This window comes from Aphis gossypii, chromosome 3, assembly GCF_020184175.1.
Source record: "Aphis gossypii isolate Hap1 chromosome 3, ASM2018417v2, whole genome shotgun sequence".
Classification (NCBI taxonomy): Eukaryota; Metazoa; Arthropoda; class Insecta; order Hemiptera; family Aphididae; genus Aphis; species Aphis gossypii.
Genome location: NC_065532.1, coordinates 15,702,779 through 15,719,505, shown reverse-complemented (window position 1 = coordinate 15,719,505; position 16,727 = coordinate 15,702,779). Strand labels below are relative to the sequence as shown.

The window sequence follows — 16,727 nt, the reverse complement described above, 5'->3', positions numbered from 1 at the left end:
TTTTACATATACAATAAACTATGATAGTAGGTAGTTTGAATTCAGTTTTTCTTGTGAACAAATTCGTTTAAATAATTTTAATTTTCGAACGTTTTTAAACTTATATTTACAGAAACTGATATAAGTTCAAAGTCTAATTCACTATAATTAGTCAAGTATTATATTTCAAATCAAAGAAAATTAGGTAGACACACACACCAACATATAATTACATAATTAAAACGTATATATTTACAATTCCGTTTACAATAAGTACTATGTATATTATAATATAAATTATGTTTATAATTGTAGATTATTTTCAATAATATTAATCAATTGTAAAAATCGAAAAAAAAACGTATAAATATCTATAGTAATAATTATTAAAGAATTTCCAAAGTGATAAAAAACAAACCAAACGAAAAATATATATTATATATTTACATAGGTACAACCATTGTTATAAATAACTTATAAATAGATTGAAGTAAGTTCTATGGTATTTTTGTACACAAATCAGCAAAAAAAGAGTTTCAAGACTTTGAATATTATTCTATTGAGGTGATAATAGGACATGAAAAAGTGGCGCATGGTTTTAAAAACATGAACGATTCAGCCCGTAATATAATAATTACTTAAAATAATTCAATTAACATACAATCGTATGCATATTATATGCATCTAATATTATCACAGCAACTCTATGTTTGGTATTGTAACATTGGTGTGGTGAGATTTGGATGATGTCCGGAGTTCATCCGCAGTGCCGATAAACTTTTATTGTACCACTCTTCTTCTGGCATCATTCCTAAAACAACCAAACGTTTAAATAATTACTTTACTATTTCTGTTTCAAACAAGTTTCAAGCTTATAACGAAGTTAGTTTCGATTTCATTGATGAGAATTGTAAATAAATATAATGCAAATATTATATTATAACGTTTATAATAGTTTATCAGGTTTTTATCTTGTAAAAGATATTTTATTATGCCACGTACAAGCATTACTATGATAACTAAACGTACCTATAGAACACTTTAATAATACGTATACATTGTTTTTCATTAGACACTTAGGTTTAAATATACTCAACTATTATTGCTATAATTCCATTCATACATAAGTATATAATATACAAATAAATAAAATAATAAAGTTACATATAACTAGTTTCTGTACAACCATATAATATTCCATTTAATACAGATATCAGATGATTTAAACTTTTATGGGACAATAAAAAAGATAAATGAATTATGCATTAGAGTAGATATATGATATATAAATTGAATTTTTGTAAATCGATTACCATATAATTTTTTTATTTATAACTCAAATAATTTATAGTAACAATCTGATAACCTTTATTATGATATTCTATAACGTTGAAATAGGTTAGTTGATTAGTAGCGTATTGATGAATGGTTAACAGCAAATTTAGCAAAACTGCTGGAGCGAACTTGAAAAACAACTATATCAACAACGAAATTTCAAAAACGGTGATAGGTACTATAAGTCTATAAGCGACAATAAACATAATTAAATTACAATCATATTTTTGAATATGTTTTAATAACAGAACAATTTTATATAATTGTGTATATGTTATAATATACGCATTTATATAATATATAAAATTTCGAAAATTTAAAAAGAAATTTATACTACTCTGTATATTTAAGATTCTGAGCATTCAATTCTAATTTTTTTGTATCATCATAATGATGTAAGTATGGTTTTTGTGTTAGTTATTATGTTATGGAGTAGAAAAATAACTAGATTTTTAACTTTGATATACTTTTCTGGTAGGAAATAAACCTAGTTGATACTTTGATTAATCAAAAATAAAAAATTCCAAGTATATTTTAAAAATCAGTTAGGAGAAACAATAACGGAAATTTTTATAAAAAAAAAAAAAATTGTCGACAAAACCAATATTCTGTAATTTAAAAATAAATAACCGCAATCGATTAAAATGTTCTCCAAACATTTATATGGGGATTTTGATTTTATGTTACATTTATTTGATATTGGTCATTATAAACTATTTTCTTTAAAATTATTGTTAAAAAAAATTCCACTCGATTTAAAATCTTGACAATTTTATGCAATGAGATCCTCATACATTTTGATTAAAGTTAAAAAAAAATTATTATTAAATACTATTTAAAATACATTTAGGCAATTTTTATTTATAATTATTTACATTTTGAAATAATTTGACAAAATCACAAATATTAGCTTACAATTTTGTTAGTAAAAATTTATAATTTTTTTTTAACTAAGATCCTTCATAAGAAGTTTATTCTGAAATCAAAAATCTATAAAATATAAACACAATTTTCTCTTGACTAAATTAGATATTTAAATGAAGAAAAACTATTTTTATTATTTTTATATAATTCGAAAATATTTTTCCTGGAGATTCGACATTTTTACATATTGTGTTATTTTAAATAACTACACAATAATTTTTTCAAAACATTTAGATTAATATTTATATTTTTGTGTCTATTTATATCTTGAACTTAGATTCACACTATTCAACAGTAATTTGGTATTTACTCAAAAGTTAATAACAATATTATGTGATACAATTTGAAAAACTAAAAACAGTCAACCATGGTGTAATTATAGAGTATATTTTCTTATAAAAATGTCTATTATTATTATTATTTTTTACATATTAATGTTGTGATCTTATATTTTGAGTGAAATGTTTTTGTTTTATAACAATAAGCTTTTGGTTTTTATCAAATAGATTTTTAGAATAAAAAATTTAATGAAAACCTCTTCAAATTAAAAAGCAAGCATGGTTTTTATTTTTTAAAACATATAATTGTATGACTTATTTTCCCATTAATTTTTAAAAAAACGGCGAAAAGAATAAATGAAGAACTAAGTTGGTTCTAGTAACTATAAATTACTTACTCATTTTTAGTAAAATCATCAATAGTTTTTGATAAATTTGTTTATGATTCAGAGATGAATTAGATTACAGTTAAAATTATTTTTTAAACTGAATAATTTACTGTCGACTAATGATTTTTTATGTATGAAAACCATCACTTTAATGTTTATAATAGTAGACAAACTAAATTTATTTAACGTTTTGTATGATTATAATAATGTAATGATAATGATTTTTTATCCTCAATTGAGTCATACTTGTATATCTTCAGTGTGATATATCTAAATAGCTTACTCAAATAATAGTTTATCTACAAAATATTAATAACAATGTAAGCTGACTACTATCTATACCTGCAGGTGTCGTAATAGAAGACTGATTAGATGAAGCAGTTGGATTAGAATGATGACTAGTGACTGTGAACGGTTGGCTCATCACGGCTGTAGACATATACGAACTGGATGACATCTACGTAAAAAAAATTGTTGTATTAGCTTACCGAAAACAAAATATAATTGAAGATGAATTTTGTATTATAAGCTTAATAAATATATTCATTTCAGTTTTTAAGTAACTGAACTTTTAACGTTTTTTTTCACTTTTATTTCAATATTTTTTTAAAATAATTGATAAATGGATTTATGTAAGTAGGCATCGCACCCACTACTTGTATAATTTATTAAGTCATAAATTATAACAATTAACATAATGGCTGTAGATAAAATCATAATAAAAATAATACATAATTATAACGACATTAATAAATTAAATGTTTGAATATTTTCTGATAAACATTATATTATATAAATTATACACGCTGTGGTGTGTATCGAAACGTTATAGATAGGTACATTCTATGGATAGAATGCATTTAACGAGTTCTAACTAGTAACTATGTTAAAATAATAATAATAATAATAACAGTAAAGATATTCTTTACCTGCGGATGATATCTGTTCATACTATTCGGGTGCGGGTAAGCTTGGTACGTTCTAGATGCTGAAGGGTAGATGTTTCTCATCATGGCGGCCCCATTACATCCGGGAAGCATAGAGGGCGGGGCCAAAGCCTTTTGCAATTGCTTTTCCTGTTTTCTGTACTTGGCCCTTCGGTTTTGAAACCATACCTAAAACATCGTCATCGTCATTGTCCAATGCAAAAACATCCTCTCCCCTTTTCAAGTCATTACAAACTCGTTTTATCACTATGTATATAGCGTGCGAGTGTATAAAATATTCGGGAAAGTATGGCCTTTTAAAACCCTGCAGGGAAAACGTATCCCTTTATGTGCCCGGAAATACATTTTGGATGATAAATTCAATTACAGTGGTCCCTGTGTGATGTTCTTGGGGACAATGATTGAGGGAAAGTCGGTGACTCACCCTGTCTCTGCCCCTGTCCCTGTCCCTGTCCCTATCCCTGGATTGCGATTAAACGTGTTTCGTATATATATAACTCTAAATTCTTAAATAATATATAATATTATTTTATAATATATCACGATTCATTGTGCATACGAATAATATATAAAGCTTTATAATTTTTAACTGTCAGTACACAATTTCAGAATTAAATTACTATAACCTGTGTTTAACTAATATAATAGATATACACAATACCTAAAATTAAAAACCATTTCAAAACAATATCAACATCAAACATGTATAGTTATTAACTGTTGTTAAATGCATAAATACATAACATATTAATTTATACACCTACTATGGAATATGATTGGCATAAATCATTATATTGTGATCTAGACGTCCCTAGTTAGACTTAATTTAGACTAATTTGGTAAAAATTGCCAATTTGTTGATTCTTTTATGTACAAAATGATAAATGATCACATTTCTTGGCCAAAATTTTAAATGTATGTCATGGTTTAATCCAAATCTTAAGATAGTTTTCATGCTCATGCCTTACGTTTTCTTTATTCTTCTAAGAACTTCTTATAATTATATGTTAATAACACATTAAGTATACTCAATAGAATATTTGTTGGGTGTTGTAAGCTAATAAATAAATTATTTTTGATTTTTATATACCCAATCAGTCTTAAACAAAGTATAATATAATATTTAAAGTTTATTATAATTATTTACTTATATATATTACCTACTTTTATTTTATATTTTTATATTAAATCTATATTGTATTATTATCACACTCTGTTTATTATACAAACTACATACAGATACTATTTATCAGTAAATAGATAAACAAATAAACATATATCGGTATTCGGTGGTATAATATCGTAATAATTTGAAAGCAATTTGATGAATGAAATTAGTCGGCTTTAAGTATCGATGAGAGTTATTATTAATAAATTCAATAAGATTAATAATTTTAGTTAACTTATATATGGAATCAACACATCACATTTGTATAACACATAAATCTATAAAATTGTATAAAAACAATATTACACCCATTTACAAGTAGACCACGTTATGTTATGAAAATTTTAGGTATACACTTCTTTATACTTTATAGTCCTCGATAACTTATTTTTCGGTTCGATCGATACCTATTTTTTTTTGTAATTTCGCTTAATTTATAAGTCTAATAATTTTAAATATTATACTATATCTTAAGAGTTAAAATCATATGCCTACCCGATATAATCATAGTATTTTATAAAAACTAACCTGTATTCTAGCTTCATTGAGTTTTGTACTTCTTGCTAATTCCTCTCTACAATAGATGTCGGGGTAATGAGACTTTGCAAATGCAGCTTCAAGCTCTGCCAGTTGTTCCTAATAAAAAAAATAAGAACAATTTTTAAAAACATGTGCATATAATACATTGTGTAATGTGTATATTACATATTGGCGTATTATGTACCGTTAAATATTGATTACTGACCTGGGTAAAAGTCGTACGGTGTCTTCGTCTAGCTGGAGTCGGGCACGTAGCTGTAGTAGGCGTGTGTCCAGAATGACTTGCACTTATGCTACCTACAGATGTCAAAGGTTCCGTTTTCAATTTTTTAAACGCTCCTTCGGATGCTAAAATTAAAATAAAATTAATTTTAAAATTGGTCTGCTTATCAAGTTATATGATTATAATATTATTAATTTAATACTATTAATCACATTCTATTTCCACTTAATCCGCTTAATCTACCAATTACAAATATATAGGTATAAATATATTTTGGTTTGAACCATCTGGTTATAAACTGCCTACACCCATCATTAATAGTATTGATTTTATTATTATTTCATTATTACTGGAAATAACAGTTTAAATTTTGCTTTTGTAAAATGCCTAATTAAATTATTCTCATTATTCAAATTGTTATGGTTTGTTAGTAAATTACATTCATCCTTTGACTGCAGGTATTTCCGCGTTTTAGAAAATTTGCTTTTAATTAAAAATTCTCGGTTTATATGTTTATGAAGCACTAACATCAAACACTATAAAGTTCAGAACATGAAAAACCTCTTGAATACTTGTAATTTATTCAAGAAAATAATAAAAGTAATATAGATACTACCTATACCTAAATGAATGTCGAAAACTTTATAAATACAGTTACAGCGAACAAAATATATTAAGTTTACAAATATAAATTGAATATAAATAGCTATAAAATAAATATTTTTTCAAAATTTAAAATCAAAACATCTTGCATATATATATATAAAGGTACTAACATTATTTAATTAAATTTATATATATTTCAATTAAACATTTTAAAATGTATATAATTTATATTTATGAAAAATAATCCCTAAAAATAAAATAAAATATAAAATATTCATTATACATTTGTAAAAGAAAGCGCCTACTTATATTTAGTTAAAAACCAAGAAGCAAATACCAGGTACTTAGTACACCTATTATTTTTTTTCTAATTAAAAGTTCAAATACTTATTTAATAAGACATAATATCATTTAACCACAAAGTACCTACAATCTACATGTTTTAAGTCTGCGTATAGTATAAGTTATACAGGATAGCTCAACTTAATTTTTATTAGCAATGAGTTTATTCAAATTATGATTTTTAAAAATTTAAACATACTTAATGATGATATATTTAAATTCTTGGATTTTTCTATCATTTTAAAATTAACATTTTGATTAACTCTTTTTTTTAAAAATGAAAACCACCCTTTTTATTTTAAACTGTTAAGGATATGATTTTTTTTTTAATATTAATGAATAGGTATATGAATGAGTGGTAGTTTTTATGTTATCAACTTATTACACTTTAAGAACTAAGAATAGTATAGTCCCTGATATTTAGTCATTGGGAATATTTAATTATATGGTTTTGTAATTATACTAAGTATAAATAACTATAAATTTAAATTATTAAAATAATACGATTTATAAAAATTTCCATTGAATAATTGGTCATTATTTCTTATACTAGTCTAAATATTAAATTTATTTTATATTTTATTAAAAAATATAAAATACCCATAAGGTCATTATTAAATACTACTGTCATAATAAATACTTTAATATTAATAACTTAGACATTACTTATCAGAATTTAGATTTAGATTTTAGATGTATAAAAATGACTAAAGGATTTCTCATGAGGATTATCTCAACAATTCACAAAAAAAAAACATTGGTTCCCGTTCAAACATAAATAAATGAATGTATAAGATTATATGATACTTATTAGTTATTAGTGATAAAAAAAATACTTATTACCTCCATTTTAAGATAGTATGGACTTTTTAAGCATATTTAAAATTTTAAAAAAACCAAAATGATTTCAATAATGCATTATTAAAGGAAAAATGAGATTAAGCATGTTTGGTGAATCATCATCCTTATTTTCCCTGTTATAAATATTTCAATGTAAAAATAAATGATGATTCAGGTATGATTGTACTGTTTTCTCATTGTAGAGTGATTTTTCATTAAATTGGCTAATGATGATTATTAAGTTACAAATTATAAAATCACCTAAAAATAACTAAATTGAATCTACTAATTATTTTATAAAAAAAAAATTATGATATTCTAAATAGTATAGTTATGTACTTGTATACTTATTAATCTGTACGTAAACTTAATTTGTATAAATTTAATAAGTTTTATTATAAATTATTTAAAAACCGTAAAATATAATTCAATTCAAGAAATTAGATTAGTTATTATCAAATCAATTATTTTAGAAGTACCTACATAACTTACATAGAAAGTAAAAATTAATTTTTATAAAATTGTTAAATCTTAAGAATTACGATATCTTTAAAGTAACAATAAACACATAGTGTCTATAAATCGACTAACATCAATCGTTATGATTAAAAAAATAAATACTTTATTCTATTAAAATACAGTTCATATACTTATTGTAAAAGATATGCAATTTGCATACTAATATACGTACTTGTCTGTTCAGCTAGCGATCCTCGTCCAGGGGACGGTGTATTGTGATGAGACGAGTCACCGGCTGCGTTCACTGGCAGTCCGTACAACGAGCCTAGTTCATTGGACGAGTCACTGGCCCCCTTTGAGGCCCGTTGTTTGTCTGCGTGCACCGCAGTCGGGTGATGATGGTGAAGGTGATGGTGATGGTGATCGTGGTCCATCAAGCCCAATATACCTCCAAGACCGGGTCGCAAATCGTCCATCATGAGTTTGCCTAAAACGAAAGAACATCGACACGCGATGTCGTTAAATACGTGTACGGAACATCTAATAACACTATATTATTGACGGGCATTATTAAAAAATTTAACATAAATTTATATATGGAAATTGGTAATAAGTTTAGTTTTGGTTATACGATGGGTGCATAGGAGTTTATATTCCCTCTGTGAGAATATTAGCCACCAACATTTTCGATCATCTTAATTTAAAAAAAAATAATAATTAGGTATTTAATACTATCTATGTAGTTCAGGTTAATAATTATGTTTATTATATCAATATAATAGTGATGAAAAGCGATAATACTCGTGAAATCATTTTTGTAATAATTTATCATAATCATGTTTCATATCATCACTTCGAAATATAATAAATAATAATATTATTTTATCTCCAAGAAGCGATTATTGTCAAAATCTGGAATATTAAAAATGATATTAAAATGTAACACAAACACCGAATAATTATAATTGAAAAACATCAAAATTTTAATTTTTTTAAATTTATATAAACTCCTTAGTAATTAGTTTTTACTTTAACAATTTTTTCGTCATCAATCCAGAGATTATTTTCAACAATGAGATGTATCAACATATTCATATTCAATTATGACACAAAACCAATTTTAATCTCTGATCATTCTCACATTTTCAATAGTGCATGAAATATTTCAAACAAAATTGATCCGAATAATTTTAAAAATACATTTAGCGTTAAAGCTAAAAAATCTATTTCATTAAATTAATAATAAATTAACAATAATTTGTGTTTGAATTCTATTATTTATCAATAGAAGATACTTTATTATTTTTAGTGCGAATATTTTCAATATTGTTTTTGTTTTAAAGCATGATATTATGTGTATACATTCTTAAAAGAAAATATTTATGCACATTTATTACATTTTCAGTAGTAGCCTTAGAAATGAATGTCATAAGTTAGATGAAGACAAGTATAAGTAGTGGCAAAGCCCCGTGAAATGTTAAGTGAAACTTCATCTGTCCTAAAATATATTTAATCACCAACTTCTATGAATATGGAAGGATATTTAAGTCTGGCGTATAATGTACAAACGCGTTTATACCCACCGCGCGTAAAACTATATAATTACGTATTTTTATCTATTATTATATTATTATTATTTTCCGTACGTATATATCTGTAATAAAAGAAAATTTGACATTTGTCCGACTGTGAGACTAGTTAGTCCCTATAGTTAGGTATATTATAAAGTATAATAATTTACTATACCCGAATGTCCCCATAACTCATGAATCATAATACATTTTCCATTTTCTGTTCTACAAGACCATAATATTTTTATAAATTATTCAATGTTTTAAGTTTATAACACGTGAAAAACAAGTTTATGTATATAATAACTTTTAAGTACTTGTATACATAGTATATATGCACGCGTCTTCGAATAAACTATATTAATATGCAATTTATTATGTGAAACTAAACATAAATCTGAATCTTAGAAATTAAATAATTAACTATTAATATTAATAATTAACTTCAGAGAACATATTTTTATAATTTATAATATGCATATAAAAAATAATAATCATTTTAAAAATTATATGGTTATTGTACTGAACCTTTACAAATTTCAAGTCACTTCCGTGTAACCATTTATAATATCATTGAAACAATATACAATTTCGTTCACATAGTTCATTATAAAATATAAGTTATTATGTTTTCAATTAAACATAATCAAATTAATGTATATGTATTACATATTTATGCATATTGCATAGGTATATATAAATAAAAATGTCTTTAATAATTATCAACGTTTTCATTTTTAATATGAAATCTATAATAGGTACTTAATATAATTTAATTAGATACTTGATAAAAATTCCATATCTATACCTAGTATGTATCTTAAATTGATCCATAAGTAATTAGTAATAAAATATATAACGTACATTCGTTTCAATTGCGTATTAGAAACACCGAAAAACCACACGATTTATTTTTGAAATATTATTATTTAAGTATTATCAACTCGAACTCTAGTATTAAATCAATTAACTATTATATATTTATATATACTAAAGATTGGTATTAAGATAACAAAGATAGCAAATAACGACCTGGAAAGATCTCCAAACTTCACTTCGTCCACTGATGCGCCAATAATTTCTTTTTTTTTCTTATACCAAACAAAAAATATATTGAAATATATAGGTACACACTATCAACAAAGAAAATATTATGGTTCGAATTTTCAATTGAGCTAAACGAAGTTAAAAAAAAAAACACATAAACTTTTGATTTTTTTCCTGAAAAAAAATAATAAGAAAACACGAACTTCCATTATATACGAGTTTTATAAAAATACTTAATAAAGATAAACTATCTTCCTTATATTATATTATGTTATCAAATTTTGTATCCCCTCACAGTGAAACATATTATTTTGAATGCAGTAAGACTTAAGAGGAGCAAATCAAGAATTTCTAATACGACCTTTCAGAAACAACCTCTACCAGTCTAAACCTGGAACCAATTAAACAACGTCTTCAAACTACTTTAATTCATATCAGAATTTATTAAGTATAAATCTCATAAATGAAATATAATAATATAATTTAGATATAAGTACTATACATAATTTTTTTTTTTGTAAATTCTATTATGATGATGGGTATCTTAATAGTTTTATCAAAAAACGTTTAATAGTCTTTTTCCTTACAGATGTCACCTGATTAAAAATAAGTATATATATATATATTATATCGTGTCTCTTAAATGAGTAATTCTTCCAAATTATATAACAACAGCTATATATATCTTTAAGTCATAACTCATAAGTAAAATTAAAAGAATACACATCACAATTTAACCACTCATTTTTAAATACTTTTGACTGTGAATGCTCAAAATATCTGTATATTGTATATATATATGCATTAATACAGATATAGTTTCATACTAATATATATTATTCTAAAAGTGTTGTATTTAATTTAGTATTATTTTATTTTATATTATATTATATTAGCGTATTTATGAGACAACGAAAACTACAAACGATAATGGAGGGATACGGAGACGTCTACGTAAGTAAATAAGTAAACCTATATACGTTATGCATTTATCAGTATATAATAGTTACCGAAGCCCTTATTTTTGTTTAAAGTATACTTATGTACGACAATGCAAAACAAAATATGTATACTTAACAACTATGTAACTACCTATATAAATGTATTATAATTTTTAAAAACCGTTTGTTTTTTCTACCCCCATTCCTACTCAGTGCATGTTAAACTATAATATACAATAAAAATTTGAAATAAATTTTTTTTTTTTAAAAATAAGGGTTGGTTTGACAGCATGATAACACGTACTTAAGCGGCGCACATATCACCCATGTGGACTTAATATATAGATATTGTAATTTTATCATTAAACGCTAGCAACTATTAGGTACTATTTACTTGTATTTTGTAACTACAGTTCTGCGAGCGCTTATATTAGACCTGCACGACGCACAAAATATGTTAGAATACATAATATAATATTATATCTATATGTACTTGGAATACACGTGAAAATCAAACTTACCCGAAGACGAGTGTGCCGTACCACCGTGATGGTGTGACCCGTTGTTGAAGTTCAACTGTCTCGAGAACAGTGCGGGGAAAATATTGTGCGGGTGGTGCGGATCACCACCCGCCACACCTTTCAGATCAATCGCGGTGCCCGTTACTGAACGCCGGGTCGCAAAACTTCGACGCTGCTCCGCAAGGGATGCAGGCACGCGGCAGTGGCGATGGTTCTGCAACAGTGGTGGCTACGGCGGTACTGGCGCGAATGCGGTGTGCCACTAGGCGAAATGGTCGTGACTTTTATTGAAATTTGTTTAGGTATTATATGTTCGACGGTGAATGGCGGTGGCGGTGAACGGTCGAATCGAATGATACGAAAAAAAAACTATAAACAAAAACAACACGCGATTATGATGTATATAGCTAGCGGTTATAATTAGTTTATGAAAATAATTTTTTACGTGCGCGGTGACGTTTCGAGAAGGAAAAAAATTTCAGTACCTCTATCGACAAAAAAAAAAAAAAAAAAAATGAATAACTCTAAATCGTTGGTTGGACGGTGATTATGATTTAAATTGAATTGGTTTGGGATGACCGGAGTGTCCGATTAACGAAAGAGCGCGTCATCCGATGCCAAACTAGAAGTGACTAACGAAATTACGGAGTACTAGTGATCGGCTGACTGGAAAACAGGGATCCGAGGCTGGGATGACTACGAGAGGGCCGGTCGGCGGGGGGACCAATGAGAAGGGGGCAGGGTGCGCAGCGCTGCGACGGCATTGGCTCGGCCCTTCGCCGCCCGAAACACGGCTGCCATGGTTGTTCTCGCGGAGACCGCCTTTGTTTTTGTGGATCCCCTAAACGATAATAGATTTTGTGTGATAGTTTTCATGGGACGTGGCAGGACGACCGTTTTTTTTCACTTACTTTTTTTTTTCGCAATTTCCCATCAACTATATTATATATATATAATAGGTAGGTATATATTATAGCCCTAACTCGCACGAACACATAATACATATTACTTTTATTATTATTATTATATAGGTATAGTATAGGTATACCGTTCGCACAGCGCGGGTCCTGTTAATATTGCGTTCGCTTTGATTATTTTCAACATGGTTTTTTTCCTGGTTTTTTCATAGAAACAATAATAATAACAAAGCACAATGCTTTTACAGAGTACTTACTATATATATATATTATAAAATTATCTATATATTGGCTTATACATTTATAGTTTATACAAACATAGTTTTAATTTAAATTATATTAGGTACCTATACGTCGTGTTCACAAATAATATAGCGACATAATAATATTATATAATATGCATGAGCGATGCGAGCACGTATTTATTATATTATATAATATGAACATTATATTTAAATAAAAAGGAATTAATATATATATGGTTAATTATTTATGATCTTCTCTGACGAGTTATTACGAAAATAATTACCTACCTCCGCGACTACACATTATATTATATTCACATTTTACGTATATACTGCAGTACTATTATGTGCACAAAACTCGTCAAATGTTAAACTCCCTCAAACCTGCATTATTAGCTTTAACGTATTTCCATTACACGTCTAAAATTATTAATGAATTTATCTCATTTGTACATACTAATTGTAGATACTATAGATACACACAAAAAAAATTCTATTAAAAGAAACGCAATATTATACTTGTAGGTATATATATTGTTATAATATTTTATACTCTAACACATCAATTTGTTATATCTAAAAAATAATATAGCAACTGTTGTAATATTTTTTATTTTTTATTTACTGTTGCTTAAAATATAGGCAATTCACAAATATGACTTTTGATTAAATTTTAAAGTTACGCATACACGTACCAAATGATGTGAGTTATAGTCTTTATACATATTTTACATAAACGTAATAATGTATTAAAAGCATATCGTATACTAACTGATTTCTTATATACCTATTAAATCAGTATATTTAAATGTATATCTATGCCATACTCTCCGAGATGTATAGCCATATAAATAAATATATCCTGTGGTAGGCACACATATATTATAATATACATGATCGATGGACGGATATTATAGGTAAAGTTTGATCAATATTTTTATTATATTATATACTACCTACTAATATTCAAAATAATTTCATATTGGAGGGGACACCAACAATTAAAATGTCTATAATTACAAAAAACTATGAAGTTTCAAATAACAACACTAAATCTTAAATTTTGAAATGGTCGACATGGATGTTATAGGCATATTAACCGTAAAGATACTGAGGGCTATATTATATGTAGATCGATAATACATAGGTATATATGTTTAATACATTTAATAAACAATCTGATAACGAAAACAATAATAACCTAATATACCCATTTAGTCCGCATTCTGGGTTTTTACATTTCTTATTAATTTATTTATTTTTATTACAATAGCTTAATAAACATATAAAAATCCACAGCTAGAATAATTTTTAAAAAAGTAAAAATCATTTACATAAAAAATATCCAAAAAAAGCAAAAATAAATTGGTTTATTTTGAATTAGAAAGACGTGAAACGAATTTATCATATTTTATGTATAAAAATTAGATTTCTATCTCATATATATAAAAAAAAGTGTACCTATGCTTTAAAATCCGAGACCTACTAATAACTAATAAGTAGGTAATTACTAATTACTAATATAATAACAATATATTGCTTTATTTATTTTCACAGTGCAAACTATATATAGGTACTTGCAGGCACAAGCCACAAATATTCTCGAACACCATATAAAAATTGTCAATAACATTTTTCGAAAATCATAAATAAGTATTAAAACATTTAGCAATATATTTGCATTCCAACTCCTATAGTTGGTATTCTAACTTTTATAGTGAAACTTTTAAAGTAAACCCAAAACTTAGAGTTGGGGTTGTAATGGTTGTATAGATACCATATACTCCCTCCACTATAAAACAATAAATATTTTGTGTTTTAAATTTTTAATTGTATTTATCACGTACTTGTATGATATTTTCCAAATTTTTACAAAATTGTAGTATAATGAAATAGTAATATCATAAAGCGTATATAAAGCGCATAAAGTACCTATCATAAGCGATATTGACTTGAAAATTACCAGCAAATTACTTTGTTTTAACCTATATACTAGTCAACTAAAGAAATATTCAAATATAGGTACATAGGTACATTGTTCACTCACAATGACTGATATCTACTGTCTACTGACTACGGTCAATCAGTAAGTAATAAAAAATAAAAATAAAATTATACTAAATTTCCTAAACAAATTAATTATTTATTTATTTATATTTACCACAGATAAGTCCTACTCTAATGTGATTTATATTAGTGCGTATAAACTAAAAAATACTGAGGTACTTATTACTTACATAATAAATATCAACAGTAAACACCGTGTTTTAAAAAATAATATTGATTTTAACGCTTGTATATTATATATTACATTACCGGTTTTTTTCATTTAATTTTTTTTTTTAATATTTATTTTTATCTACTTAAAAACTCTGTTTCAGATGCGATTATTCATAATTTATCAAATCAAGACCATAAAAATATATCCAACATTATAATTTATAGTGTAACAAACTGTTCTCAAATATTAAATTTACTCGATAAAACATTTAAAATTAAAAAAAAATCTTTTGTTTTTATTAAAAATATATATTTAGTTAGTTGTTCAATAACTAATATTTGCTATTTTATTGGCCATATGATCTATTTCACTATATAATATTGTATACGATAATACGTTTAGTATCTACATTATATAGAAACTGAGGAAGTCATTCAAAATTTGTATTATATATTGATAATAATTTAAATCAATGAAGTAGGTTATTAATTAACAGAACTAATATTGTAATAGGTACATACTAAATAAATAATAATAATAATGGTTTTAAACATTTAAAAAATTATGTTATTCGATTAAAATCAGAGGTTATGTTAAAAATAAAGCCAAACGTATAAATTAAATAATCTGTATATATTTCATTATTATTGCATTTATTATGCAGCTAATAATATCAGAAATAATAGGTAAAATACATATTTACAAATTAAATACCTTCGCTATTACTTATTAAGTTATAACTCATATATGTTTTTATTTCATTGAAATGTTAGTTTTTTAGGCTAAAAATAGCGAAGTTTTGAACAATATACTAATGAGAACAATTAAATGATTAACCAAAACTGATGATTTTTTACACAAAACATTCACGTTCAATTATACTTAACATTGCGTATAAATTTGCATTCCTAATTTATTGTGCATTATTATAATCAAATAAACCGTTTGATGTTTAATTCAATATATTACCTACCTCAAATTGACTAGATTTAATGTCGAGCGTGGTTGATATTTTAATTACTTCATCTTCCGAACATTGAAGTTAAGTTTAGTTAACTTCTACGAAATGTTCTTGGCAACAAACATTTGGTTATTTACAAGTGTCTTATTTCCCTCATTGTTCCAATTGCAACCTGTATTTACAAAAAAAATAAATATAAACGTTGTTACCAATACTCGAAAATAATGTTATACTAATTACAGTAATTCAATTGGAAAAAAGTTGTAACGATTA

The 16,727-nt window shown here is 25.6% G+C and overlaps 1 protein-coding gene across 3 annotated transcripts; it reads right to left on the bottom strand.

Annotated features, from left to right (window-relative positions):
• Positions 1 to 205: 205 nt before the first annotated feature.
• LOC114129422 (homeobox protein unc-42) lies at positions 206 to 16,485 on the bottom strand. 3 transcript variants are annotated; one of them, XM_050204085.1, is made up of 8 exons: positions 16,467 to 16,485; positions 12,111 to 12,479; positions 8,263 to 8,517; positions 5,766 to 5,908; positions 5,549 to 5,656; positions 3,835 to 4,020; positions 3,248 to 3,362; positions 206 to 790 (listed from the first exon to the last, which is right to left on the bottom strand). In XM_050204085.1, the coding sequence occupies exons 3-8, from the start codon at positions 8,507 to 8,509 to the stop codon at positions 684 to 686; spliced, it is 906 nt and encodes a 301-aa protein (XP_050060042.1). In that variant the 5' UTR covers positions 8,510 to 8,517; positions 12,111 to 12,479; positions 16,467 to 16,485; the 3' UTR covers positions 206 to 683. The 3 variants fall into 3 exon arrangements, with proteins under 3 accessions (XP_050060042.1, XP_050060041.1, XP_050060040.1); XM_050204084.1 differs by lacking the exon at positions 16,467 to 16,485 and adding an exon at positions 12,556 to 12,754; XM_050204083.1 differs by lacking the exon at positions 16,467 to 16,485 and having other exon boundaries at positions 12,111 to 12,754.
• Positions 16,486 to 16,727: the final 242 nt, after the last annotated feature.

Excerpts from the sequence above, each read along its gene's own strand:
- LOC114129422 (XM_050204085.1), bottom strand. The coding sequence starts at position 8,509 with ATGATGGACGATTTGCGACCCGGTCTTGGAGGTATATTGGGCTTGATG. Across the intron at positions 5,657-5,765 it reads ACCGTACGACTTTTACCCAG|GAACAACTGGCAGAGCTTGA; the intron begins GTCAGTAATCAA and ends TTTTTTTATTAG. Across the intron at positions 4,021-5,548 it reads TCAATGAAGCTAGAATACAG|GTATGGTTTCAAAACCGAAG; the intron begins GTTAGTTTTTAT and ends ACGATGTTTTAG.